At 44.9% G+C, this 13,393-nt stretch overlaps 1 protein-coding gene across 2 annotated transcripts in view; it reads left to right on the forward strand.

Annotated features, from left to right (window-relative positions):
• nrp1a (neuropilin 1a) overlaps window positions 1-13,393 on the forward strand; it is a 57,760-nt gene that overhangs the window by 16,424 nt on the left and 27,943 nt on the right. For both annotated transcript variants that reach the window (XM_008294834.1, XM_008294835.1), the window contains exons 3-4: window positions 2,485-2,666; window positions 10,291-10,518. In XM_008294834.1, coding sequence (XP_008293056.1) covers window positions 2,485-2,666; window positions 10,291-10,518 — 410 coding nt within the window. The remainder of the gene's footprint in view (window positions 1-2,484; window positions 2,667-10,290; window positions 10,519-13,393) is intronic.

Below are 13,393 nucleotides of genomic sequence, written 5' to 3' on the forward strand. Positions count from 1 at the left end.
CTTCAACCAAAATCTTAAATGAAATTAGGAAAACGCCTACACGAGTACGCATACCTTCCTTTCAGTAACTAAAATAACCTCAGGACTTTTCAAACTATTTGCTGTGGTGACTCAACTGGACGACATGACATCAGTACAACAGAGATCCGGATGCCAGGGGAGCTCTTTAAACTAACTAATGAGGAACTCCGTGGCTGCTTGGCCACAACGCAGCGGAGGGTAACTCTGTAAACACCACGTGAAACTCGTATTTTTTACCGAGCTGCTGCTGATAAAGTAGCCGAAAGTACCCAAAGTGGTACTTGTGTAATCCAAAGCTGGGATGTTGCTACAGCTGGTGGTCCGACGAGGGAAGAAGACCTGGTCTGGAATCGCAGCACAGTCATGCGAGGAATGAGGAGACGCCAACAACCCTGGTGGAGATATTACATAGGAGCAGAAACGAAAAGACTGAAGCTCCCAAAAGATTTCAGAACATATTAAGAAGTCAAGTGGAAGAAAACCAAATCATTCCAGTCAGATTTTGAGGACAGTGTAACGCAGCTACAATGCCTGTATGGAAGTGACCCTGGAAAGAGGTTTAAGGACTGAAGGACTGGCTATCAGAGGCTGCTGGCAGTCACCGGTTTTAGGACAGACAGCTGCTTTCTTGCTTTCAAACCGTTAACCCAAGACACTAAAAAATTAAATGACAGACGGAGAGCAAGAGGAGATACTTGATGCTTCTTGACAGCTTCATATCACCTCAGATCACCCCACATGAGCAGAAATACGGGTGAAGTCATCCATCCACCGCACTTCTCTGCCACTTCTTTGCAGCTCTACATTCAGTTGCACTCCGTCCTTCCCTCTCACTGGCTGACTCACTGTACTTGCCTTATTCGTTTGCATATGAAAACCCAGTAGATACTGTTCCCCAAATCCCCCCACAGTAATTCAATTTCTCTTTTACAAATACTTTTTTTTTTTAATCTGAGGCAGGTGAAGGAAACCATTTACTAGAAAAAGGTGGCAAAGGGTGCATGTTGATACATGTCAAGTCCCACCTGAGGGATTTAGCCCCCCCTAGCCATCATTCAAAGTGTAAATCGCCTTTTTGTGCAAAATCCCATGCATTAAGTGAGTTCAGAATCGCTAAGGAGGTCTGATGTTTTGACAGTAATTTGGGAATCAAGCAAAACTATGAAAATAGGCCTCTTTGCCCAGAGGGTGCATATTTTCTGAGGACACAGAAAGAGCGTGTGTGTGACTAAATGTGACCCCACACCTGCTGAACAAGCATACATCCAAATTCATTTCTGTTTGTTCTGTGTGTGAACTGCGTTTAATTTCCTCTGGTTTCTGATGAAGACCCGTGCCGCAGGCCGTCAGAGTTTGGGTAGGAATACAGTCGATAAGTGGCCTGCAGAGCTGAGAATAACACGGGAATTCACGTTATGGGCAATTAGGAACAGTGGAAACCTGAACCAAAATCTGCTTTTGGAACAGCGCTCGCTCCGTCACTCACAGTCAAAACACAGCACGGAAAAGTCATCTCTACCCATCATTCAAACTCACACGCGCGCACACATGCAGGCACTGGAGTGAAAACCACAACTCAAACGCATTTAATGTACACTTTTAACAAGTGCCTGAAAGCGCACACGCTCACACTGATAACCAGAGGCTGTTTAGACCACCCTCGTTGGCCAAGCGCTCTGATTTCTCCTCTACCAGCTTAAGTTTCGCCTGCCAGATTCTGTGTCTGTGTGTGTGTGTGTGTGTGTGTGTGTGTCGCGGCTCTTGTTCCCAGTCCTATTTCAAAGCTGTTTTCCTCTTCTGCTCCTAAACTCTGCGCCGACTCAATTAAGCTGCTGCTCCCTTCAATAGCCGTGGGTCTGAAATTCCATTTGAATGTGATGTTTGAGTGTGTATGTGTGTGTTTTTTTAATAGCTTTAACACCTGCTCTTTCTATACACCAACCTAAGCCAAAGGCCAAAATATAATTACGTTCGAGTCCCTTATTCTCTTATAGAACAAGCGCGCGCGCACACTGAGGGCGTTATCCTGTGGTTAAACAGGAGATAGACAACTGTTCGGCTGAAGTTCGGTAGTTAAAGCAGTTACATAAACCTGACCTCAGTGCTGCTGGGAGCACAAAACCTCTGCAGAGTGTGTGTGTGTGTGTGTGTGTGTCAGGTCGATATAATGAAAGCATAGCCTGCCCACCTGTTCTCTGAGTTTTAACCTGAGACCTCATTAGTACACAGTGTTTTATTTCCACTACATTACCTGCACAATATGCTGTGTTGCTCTGTGTTTGTGGCCCTCTGAGAATGTGTGTGTGTGTGTGTGCTGTTTGTCTTCCTACATGCGCAGCATAACCCGAGTAGCAGCAATATTCTAATCACCAACTTATTTAGAAAGAAAATGAGTACCAGACCTAAGAAGAAAATGATTTATGTGGCACCGTGGGGCTGACGCCGGCTCTCTTATTTGTTCAGGTACGACTACGTGGAGGTGAGAGATGGTGTGGACGAGAGCGGTCAGCTGGTGGGGAAGTACTGTGGGAAGATCGCCCCCTCTCCGGTCGTCTCCTCCGGAAACCAGCTCTTCATCAAGTTTGTGTCGGACTACGAGACCCATGGAGCAGGTTTCTCCATCCGATATGAGATCTTCAAGACAGGTGGGTGACCTGGTATAGTTGTTTTTTTTGCCTTGTTCCAGTTATTTGAAACAAGGCGTGACGCTGAAACTATTAATTATTTATAACCAGAGCTGTGTTTCATATACTTCTAAAAGTGCAGCCTTGTACATTTTTGTACTTTTACATATGAGCTGTAGTCATAAGTTACTTTTTATGAATGTTTGCTTCTTGTCACCAAAGCAACAAGAAAAGTGATTGAGAAAACTTACTGACTTGACTTCGTAGCAGCTTTTTTATCATGTACTGCAATTTTTTTCAATAAATGAAGACTTTCCAGCTGTCATTGAATTTGTAGAATTTCCATTTAGTACCTTAGAAACTTCTCGTCACTATCTGCAAAAAAAAACTTCAACTTAGTGAAAACTAAGCAACCTGCTGCTATGTAATGTCATTTTTTTTTTTTTTTTAAAAATAACGGTCCCAAAAAGTTTAGTTCCCCTAACGTTTCAGTTTTCGTTCGTGATGTTTAGTTTTTCTTTGGTCTTTCGCTGCTTTTCCCATCTGTTTTTCTACCACACGGCTTTAGTAATTTGAGTCCCGCTCATACAAAACAAGCGGTGTATTTTACAAACTAGTTACCGTGAAGACACTGCTTGACTCTGCACCACCATCTGCTCAGTTTTGATGCGCTCTCTGCTACATGTGCTGCAGACTGAGCTCAAAGTATGTGACCCCAAACATCTTTTTCTTCACCATGTCCTGTTAAAAAATAAAAAATCAGACAACACATCAACCAATACTGATATCTCTGTAATAGAGCAGCATCGGCCGACCAGTATGTTGGTCTTAAAGTACAGTGTCCTCCTCCTGTTTCAAGTTATCCTGCAACATGAAAGTGAAGACACCACAAGACAGACCTCTGTGTGATGATCTGATTTGTTAACTTCACTAATATTGAATTTAAAAAGGGATTCATGTGGCCTCTTGTCGCAGTTGCTGACATCTTGGTTTAAGGTTAGCAGAACACTAGCACGAGCTCCTCATTTATCCGTAGCCAAATCTATCAAACATACACAGTCCGATACAGTAAGAAAACTGGAGGAATAATTTTGATAATGAAGCAAGAAAGAGCCTCTCCGTCTAATTTCATGGTTTGTTTGTGATTCAGTCAAGGCATCAGAGCATCAAATTATGCAATTGCAATATGGCAGGCAATATGCTTCATTCAAAACCAATGAATCATAGTCCCATATGTTCCATAATTGTAGCAGTTTTTATCTGGTGTGAATTATTATACAATAAGCAGGGGCATAATTTGCTAAGCACTGATTTAACAAATGTTGTTTCAAGTGTTGGTTTTATTGTCAGATGGCAATCCTCAGCTCGGGTATGAAGCAGCCATTATAACCGCTGACAAGCTGATTGTGGAGAAAGGGAATTCAATCCACTTAGCAGGGTTCAGGCTCAGGAGGTACCTTCAGTGCTGCAGCGGTATGCAATCAGTGTGAGGTTCCTTCCTCAGTGTTCAACCTAAAAATAGGACCTGCGTGTAATTATAGCTGGGAATCAGGTATGTTCCACCACAACGTCGCAGGATGTCTATCTTATCAGAACACAGCATAACAAGTGGGAGAATTTCCTGTTGGTTTGCTGCCTTCCTTTGTTTGGACCGGAGGAAGGAGGAAGAAGGAGGAGGACAGCGTATCTAGAGAGTGACTAGTCGGCAGACAGGTGCTACAGACTCCACTTTCATTAATTAACCTTAGCAGCAGTCTATGGGACAGCCCCCCCATGACCTCGGAGACATGATGAATAGCCCGGCAAGGTCCCTCCTTCCTTCTAATCTGGGCTAGTGTGTGTTTGTGTTTGTGTGTCAGGGGTTTGTGCGTGTCACCATCACGACGGGGCAGCTGGTGGAGTGCGGGTCCATTTATGAGATCAAAGCGACGCTCCACCCCGACATACGCAAACCCGTCCGCGCATGCTGCCTCATTCCCCTTGATAGGCCGGTTAAATCTACATTCTTTCCATGATTAGCTTGGTATTTCCCAGTCTCATCTATTAGCCAGGACTGATTATAAATGAGGCGTGTTAGGGGCCCTTTGGCGATAGGGGAGGAACTGCTGAACACAGGCTGCTGAGATATGAGGAAATACAGATCTAGCAAGAAATATGGATGTAAGCGTGGACAGAGATAGAGTCAGGACTGCAGAGCTTGAGCGTGATGACAATCTGTGCTTTTTTGCTGATTGAATCCAAAGAGAAATCAGGGCTTGGGGGGGAAAAAAAGGGACCAGAACTTTTTTTCATCTGAATGTTTTGCACCCAGTGCTGTGGCCCTGCGGAGAAGATCACCATGGGTGTGCCATTGCTTCCTTAGTGGATCCAGACCCTCGTTATGCTTTGAATTCACTCTGTGTTTTGACTACTGCGGCGCCAGCTCCCGCCAAGAACAGGGCTCTGAGATCAATTAACAGCTCTGTTTGTTAGAGCGAGAGAGAGAACCAAGCAGAAAGAGAGATACAAAGCTAGCTGATTAGCACAGCTTATCAACAAGCAGGGTATTAGTTGGGAAAACATTGTGTTGGCTAACACATGTAACGTTAATGATGATACACAGATGCTCTGATAACGGATGGAGGAACGGGAGGCTCACGCTTGTGCATGTCAATGAAGGGAAATGCAAAGAATGCAGGCTGTTTATCACTGTGATTATAGGCCTGGATCACTGGAAGGCAACCTCGGGGACTGGTAGCACCTTTCATCCCGGGTTAAGCACAAGCAGAGGTCACATGGAAGATAAATATACTCACAAAGCAAACATACGTAAGCACATATTCCCCTCTGGGATCACATGCTCGCTTATACAAGTGTTTATATGTGCAGGTTTTGCCACTTAAGCTGTAAACTATGTAAACACACTTTCACACACACTTGAAAATTCTGGCATTGGTAGCCCTGGCTTTTATCAGCGGTAGCCTGCAAAGTGTCTAATTGGAAGAGAACAGGTTGTTTTGCGGCTCTCTATGGCCGCTTCCACATCAGTCTCTACCGCTCTCCACTCCTCAATCCCATCCAACCATCTTAATTAGCATGGGCTATTTATTTTATGGCCTGCAAATTGGCAGCCTCGCTCCGCTGGCTGAAGTCTGGCAAGAGACAGGAGGAGCGAGATGGTGGGGAAGCAAGAGATAGAGAGGAGGGAGAAGTCAGAGAGGGAGGAATATTTGAGCTGAAGGGAGCAGATTAGCAAGCTGGTAGTGTTTGACTCTACAGAGGCCTTCCAGACAAAAAATAAAATAGCGAATAAAAAGGCAAACTGTGACCTTGACTTGAAAAACAACCACCAGCGTGAATAAAAATCAGTAATGTCAGCCCCGGATAGTTGAGTAAACTGAGTTGACGCCGCGTTGCCCTCTACCGAAATCTCGCTGCTTTTACAGACGATGGAGGGCTGTGTTTATCCTGTCATCTGACAGACTCTCACTTAAAATCCTCAAATGATTCTGGAGAGAGCCGTCCTCTTAAGTGTACGCATGCACGCACATGCACAGCATATGTTTTCTTTTAGCAGCTCTGCAGTTTGCTTAGAGCCACATCAAGGCTGGCCGAGGGCCCATTGAAGTGGGCGAGGAGGCAGAGATAGTGCCGCCGGTAGCCCCCCTCCCTCCCACTCACACACACTCACACAAAAGCTCATCGCCGTCTGAGTTACTCAGCAGAATGACTAAGCCTGCTGGAGGGAGGCCTACCATGTTACGCTGTAAACATCTATTCATGCCGAGGCTCTGTTTATCAAGTCATCGTGATGCGGGCGCTCTGACTCTCGGCTCACACCTGTGAAAACACTGTTAAGGTGTGTGCATGCCGGGTGGGGCCTAATAGAGGTCACATTGTGAACGGCACTGATGGCATAGGTCACATCTGGCACGGAGACGTAGTGTCATCGCACACACGCTCAGCCCTCATGGAAACTTGAGACAACAAATCTCTTTGAGGGGAGCCAGAGGGAGAATGCACCCCCTTCCTACATCCTCCTGTCCCCCGTCCCATCAGCACCGTGTCATCCCCCTTTAAATGGGGAGGCGGGGTGACGTCATGGGCGACATGCTAAATGCCATGTCAGTGGTGCGGCGCCTCAGGATGTGTGTGGCTAAATGTAAACCTGCCTTTCCATCTGTTTCCAACACTCCACAGGCTTCGGGTTAATGTTTGGTTTAGTGTTGAAAGAGTTAATTTTCCACCGGCGATTAACCCTTCTGTCGGTGTGGCATAAGGACAAAATGGAGGTGGAGGGGAGGAGGTGGGGGGGACAGTGATGGAGGTGGAAGGGGGTGAACCGGGCTAATGATCAGCCACGGAGCAACATAAACAGTGGTGATTTACCTCTCAGGCCAAGAACAACACCTTCAGCTCCTATGGCTCCAGCCACTAATAACCCTGACTTGGGGGGAGAGAGTGATGATTAGATGGAAAAAAAAAAAAGAAAGAAAGAATATGCACGAGAGAGAGAGAGAGAGAGGGAGGGGGGGAAGGTTTAAAAATGAAAATGGCGAAAGGCTCTCACATATAACACCCGTTCCCTGGCGCGGTGTTGTTCTAATGATTAACGCCCAGCCTCTGGTCCGCTTTCAGCGCTTGGAACAACAGCTTAATAGAGACACAGAGGACAAGTCATCAGGGAGACTAACAGCTGAAAGGCACCCTGCTCCCGTAATGCTGAAACCATATTTATTTAAGATTTATTATAAATCTCAAACACTTGCAAAGATTGAAATCAAATATCCATTAAATATCATTTCGCGTGCTGCGGCTTGTCCTGTTAAACAAATTCTAATCACTCACGGAGCAAGTCGCGAATGACATTTGTTTACTCCCCCCATCCAGAGGAGAAGGACTCAATATAAACGGGAGTAAAAGAAGCCATTACAGCCAGCAGTAAACACTGGAGTGCCTGGTTGGAGGCTGACGGTAAACGTTCAAGGTTACTTCTCTTTCCTGCTGTAAATTCGTCTGTTTAAAAAGCAGCGGTTGGACTGCTGGGTGCGCTGCGGCCAAACTATCTGTTTTATCTCAGATGAAATGGAACAGCGTATATGTGTGTGTGTGTGTGTTTCCTGTGGGTCAAACCTTTCATATTTACAAAACCCCTTTTTTGTTTTTCTGTTTCGACACTTTCTCCCATCGAGGCCGTGAATCCACCAGGACACACACCGACTACCGCCGCGATAAAACAATAGGGGGAGAGATGGAGAGTGAGTAAAAGGGCAGAGAGTTAGCATTTGGCTGACAGCTGGATATATTTGTCTCCTGAAGCTCCTTGTCAACACAGATGCATGCACACACGCTGTATGTACGGACGTCTGCCACAGAAAAGCGCGACTGCTATCAATGAATGCCTCTCACACAGACATCAGCACAAAGCGTCCCGGGTGTAGCGAGGGGACGAAAGCCCTCCCATGTGGAGGCACTAGATAAAAGAGATCTGTTGGATGATTATCTCGCCGGTGGGAGAGACCAGAGTGCTCGGTCTTTCTCGCCACTCTGTTTTTTTTTGTTGTATGCAGCCAGGCACACAGCAGCTGACAATAGGGACAATTTGTCCTTGGCTCGGCCTCAGTCATGACCATTTAGAAAGAACACAGAAACAGGGAGACTTAATGGTGACGGCGATGCAGGTACAGTAAAGCTGCATCTGTCCAGGCGCTGTGTTTGTTGGAAGTGGAAGACAAGTGATTGACATGAAGACGAAACAAGCAACAAACACAGACAGGCTGACATATTTGACTGCAGGTGTAAGGTAGAGCAGAATAAATACGTTCTCTTGTGTGAATGAGGGTTGATAAAGAGGGAAAGAATTTAAAAACAAACATGGAATAAAGAATATGAAAATAACAAATAAAAGAAGGAAATTAACTAAGCTAAAAGGGGGGCATTACAAGCAGTTACAGCGATAATGACAAAAAGCAAAAGTGCCAGTCTAGTGCTTGGATTTCGACAGGTTTTCAGAGTGAACCATTTCCAACCACCAAATCTGTTCTGGTCAACTGCTGAGCTGAGATAAGGGTCATGGTGGAGGCTGATGAAATGGATGGAGAGTGGAATTCTGAGCCAATATCCACAGGAAATTCAACACACTGACCTGAATTGCACTTTGGATGCTGCAGCTGTCTAGAGCACTCAGGCACCACAGCCACCTTTTTTCAAAGAAGTGGCTTGCATCTGTAGTTTTTTTTTTTTTTCCCTCCGCAAAAAAACTGTCTGACATTTCTCCCCAAAGTGCAGAACTGCAGCATCCAGCAAACCCTCCCATCCCAGGGAACGTGCTTTCTCTCCCTCCAGTCCTGACAAAATCTCTCCATTTTCTGGAGGTAAATACGAGGGGAAGCTGTGAAATTAATGGCGCCTACTGTTCTCGAAAGCCACACTTTAGCCGCCGCATTAAATGTCAACTCTGTTTCGAGGCAAAACGCCGCTCGCCATGGCTTTCAACTTGGGGAGAAAGGAAATCCACATGGCTCTCAGTCCCTACACTCAGTCCGCCGGTGGACAGGCTCAAGTGGGCCTGATGGTCTTCAATTAGGGGCCCAGCAAGATGCTTGAGTGACGATGGAAAAAAGCAGTTTGCCACATTCATTTATGTGATCTAGCTTATCTAGCGATAACTCCCTGCAATTTTGGTTTCGATTGGCCCCATCTGCACCCATCATGCCAGCTGCCAGCCTAGCATGAAAATGATGTTATCCTGGGTACATTTCTGCCACTAATGGCTCCAAATAATTGCCCTGACTGACAGTAGTTCTCTTTTTTCCTGATGGTATGCTTGTGTGAAGCACACTCTGGACCAGCGCTTGGGCCTGCATAGTGAATATGTCTTACTGTCTCTCTCCGTCGCACTCTTTAAAGTTTTCCTGCAGCTGTAAGCGTCGTTTTTTTTTATCTCACGTCAATCACTCTCAAATCCTAATCTCGTGCTCGTGATGCTCTGTGAAGTAGCTAACTTGGAAAATGTGTTAATGCTCCTCATCAGCTGAAAGGCAGCTCCTCGGGGAGCTGTGCATAAATATTTTGACTTTCCCCTGTGTAGAACTGTGTGTTTAAGTGTGCTTGTGCGCGCTGATGTATGCGCAGTCATTGCCCTCGCCTTCCATCACTGACGCTGTAATTTTGGCTGAGCACCTCTCATATGTTTCGCAGACATGTCCTGATGAGGACGTGTGCGAGAGGTTTGTGCAGCGCAAATCAAGCTGTTTATTCATCGCTCCCCGGTTCTGGTGATTGAAGCCTTTCACTAATGTTTACTGTTCTCAGTCCAGATGTCTCAGGAGTCTCATATGTTATATCTACCCAGTGATGGAGTGTGATGTTGGTTCCCATAAGGGGGCAAAAAAAGCACACAACAACATCGAGGAGAGCTGAGTGATCCAGATGTAGCGTCTATTGAATACAAGAACTATCAAGGTGGTCTCTCAGCTGCAGGCCGTAAACTGTCCTCCAGTCAATGGAGCAGCTGGCAGGCAGAGCATCTCAATACCCAGCACATAAAGAAACCTAAAACAGATCAGTTAAGCAGTGGTCATTCAAACGAAATATCCCCACCCGCTCCTTTGTTCCCTGTGCATCTCATCTTCTCACTTCCCACTTCCTTTCGTCTCTCCTGCAGGACCCGAGTGCTCCAGGAACTTCACCTCTAACAGCGGTGTCATAAAGTCACCCGGGTTTCCGGAGAAATACCCCAACAACCTGGACTGCACTTTCATGATCTTTGCGCCTAAGATGTCTGAAATCATTTTGGAGTTTGAGAGCTTCGAGCTGGAGCCCGACACGACGCCCCCTACTGGTGTGTTCTGCCGCTACGACCGGCTGGAGATCTGGGACGGCTTCCCTGGAGGTGAGCAAACAGCGAGCATTTAGATGGACCTCTGTGTTCTCTCTTTTCCATTTAATGTAAAGTAAGAATGTGCAACAAAAAGTAAAGACCGCCTAAGATGAAAAATTTATTAGCTTGTTAACATGGCCATATGGTGTTTTTACATGCTAGAAGACATATCATTAGCTAAATAAGCAACCAACGCAATGGCTGAGCAGTTCCACCTGAACCTGCAGAGTACTGATGACTGCCTCAAAAACACAGATTTAGACTTCCAGGGCTTCACACCCAATAGACAAATCTGTCAACTTACAAGGGCAGTCTAGAACATGCATGGGTAAATTATTCAAATGTACAACTTGTCATTGTGTAGCCCAGAGTAATTCGACAAAGTCTGAGCAAAGTCGTGGGTGAGACGGTGTGGTCGAGGTGCAGCAGAGGGATGGAGGGAACTCATTTTCATAGTCATGGTTCTGTGCATACTGAAGGTAGCAAAGGTGTACAGTTGCATTTAAGCCATTACAAAGCATCAAGGGATGTTTTTACTAAGAAAAAAACTTTTAAATATGCAAATTTGCTGAACAGAGATGAGGTTTAAAGAGTTTAATCAATGCCAGGAGAGGGACTTTAACAATCCTTCTACTGCTAATGAAAAGTTCATTAACAATAAAGTGGGCCATTCTTTATTGAGTACACTCATGGGTTTTTCTCTGCTACCTAATGTGGTATTAGCAGTAACTTTTGTTGGTTAACTCACATTAGCGAACTTAAGGTCCCTCTCCGGTCGTTGAATTAACTCCTTAAAACTAATTTCTCTGTGGCGAAGAAGTTTTTAACTGCAACTCTGCACTGTTGCTTCCTCTAGATTGTAGAGATCTATGAAGTTCATACATCTCTTGTCCCTACTAAACTTCTGTAGCTGTAAAAACTACTTTAAGTTACACAATGGCAAGTAGTCATGTTGGAGTAATTCAGCTATACATGTTAAAGCAGGAAACCGATTCTGAAGAAGAATTATGATGCAGAAATTTTCAGATTTTCCGGATTGGTTTTGTAGGTTTGCTATGACTTTGACTGCTTATCATGATGTATGTTCTCGCATATAAAACACCATATTGACTTGTTAACAGTGTAAAAAGAACTGGTTTTCACAGGAGGGGGGTTTGAAGAGAGACATTGCTACGTTACTAGTCATCTCTGAGTTAGTCTGCACTTTGAGACTCTTTTCTACTTGTGCTTCTGTTACACTTTGCATTTCACTGGTTTTAGTGCAAATCTTTTTTGAGCCACTTGCTCAAAATCACACTATTAGTACAGCATGTTTTTTTTTCCCATTTCTGAAACTACCCAAGAGATATCACTGCAGTTAAAAAGTAATCATTAAATTGACTAGCAGTGTGTTTTTTTCAGTTTGAACACAAAAGGCTGACTGTTTCAACAAAGATGGGAAAATGTGCAATAAGTCACTGTGCTAAGATCTGTTATCCTGCCATGGGAAACAGAGACTGTGGGTGAGGGGAGTGGTAGGTTTCAACTTCACTTCTCGCTGCTTTTCCAGAGGAAATGAACAGTTTTACACAATATGATGACATTATCCGGGCCAGTGGGCTAACTGCCTTAACCAGACTTGGCAGGGGCTTCCAACACTCATCATGAGTGTAATGCTTCATCGTCGCTCAATGCCAAACATTTCCTGATCAGAAGAGCCTCCCACCCTCCATTTCCCATTCCCAGCCTGCATTGTGTTGGACAATTGGTTCGTGCCTATACATTTGGGAGTTGAAGGTCTAATCTCAGCTGCGATGTGTAGGTTGGTACTTCTCAGTGCCCTGACGCATAAAGAACACAGTCCAGTCTAGCAGGAAATGCCTATAAAAGGAATTTCCTCCCTAAGTTTTCTTGTGTTTCCCACCGAAGAGAAAAAAAAAAGTTCTCATTACACTTGAACTGAACCAGCTTGGTGTTGATAACAGCCACCGTCTTCTGGTTGCAGGGCTCGGCAAAGGTGTAAATTCACACACACAATCAAATATTGCCTTAGAATGGCATTCTCAAATCCATCCATCTGAAAAATCAGCAGGTGAGCGACAGAGTGAGAGAGGGCGAGCAGTGTTCAAAGCAATGCTTCCATAGCCTGAGATGAGGCTTTGAACTCAGTGAGCAAAATCATCTCTTGAAGTTTTCAGTTTTTCTCCTGGCTATTCCAACGCGGGGTGCAGACAAGATGAAAGCGTTTCTCACCCATCAGCGGCTGACAATTGAAAGAATTTTATCTGGTAGCGCTCAAACTGGTGCACATCGGTATTCTCTGCCGTTGCGTTCCAGGTGATAAGGTTGAAGTGTAAATCACAGCGCCTTTTCAAGTCAGTTTACTTAAAGTTCAGTTTTCTCTGAGCTCAAGTCTCTGAAGATGTTAACTTTGCAGAGTTGACCTTTGATTCTACAAAGTATTTTTGTCACTAATTTGTATGCTCGCCCCTCGAGGTGGCACATGTTTAATTTTCAAGATTTGTGTTGATTAAGGAGACTCTCGAAGACTCGGAGAGCTGAGAATATGTCACATTATTATCACCTTTTAATTCTTTTTTTTACAAAAGACCTCAGGTGTTTCAAAAAGACACATTTCTTGTGTCACTTCCAACCTATTAAGATTCAGAGATATCGCAGTTCATTCGGCTGGAAGTGCGGCACAAAAGAAGCAGAATAAAGAATTTCTTTTTATCCAACACTGATCCTGTTCAGGGCAGAAACTGGACACTGCCACTTTGGACTCATGTGGCATCAAACCCATCAAGTGTTGTTGTGTGTGACAGACGGTCCTGTATAAAAATAAGCCACAGGAAGAAAATAGTGTGTCGGCTCTTGCCAGGCGGTTCCTGTGGTGCCTGCTGGATCG

Source organism: Stegastes partitus, unplaced genomic scaffold (genome assembly GCF_000690725.1).
Source record: "Stegastes partitus isolate 25-593 unplaced genomic scaffold, Stegastes_partitus-1.0.2 Scaffold999, whole genome shotgun sequence".
Taxonomy (NCBI): Eukaryota; Metazoa; Chordata; class Actinopteri; family Pomacentridae; genus Stegastes; species Stegastes partitus.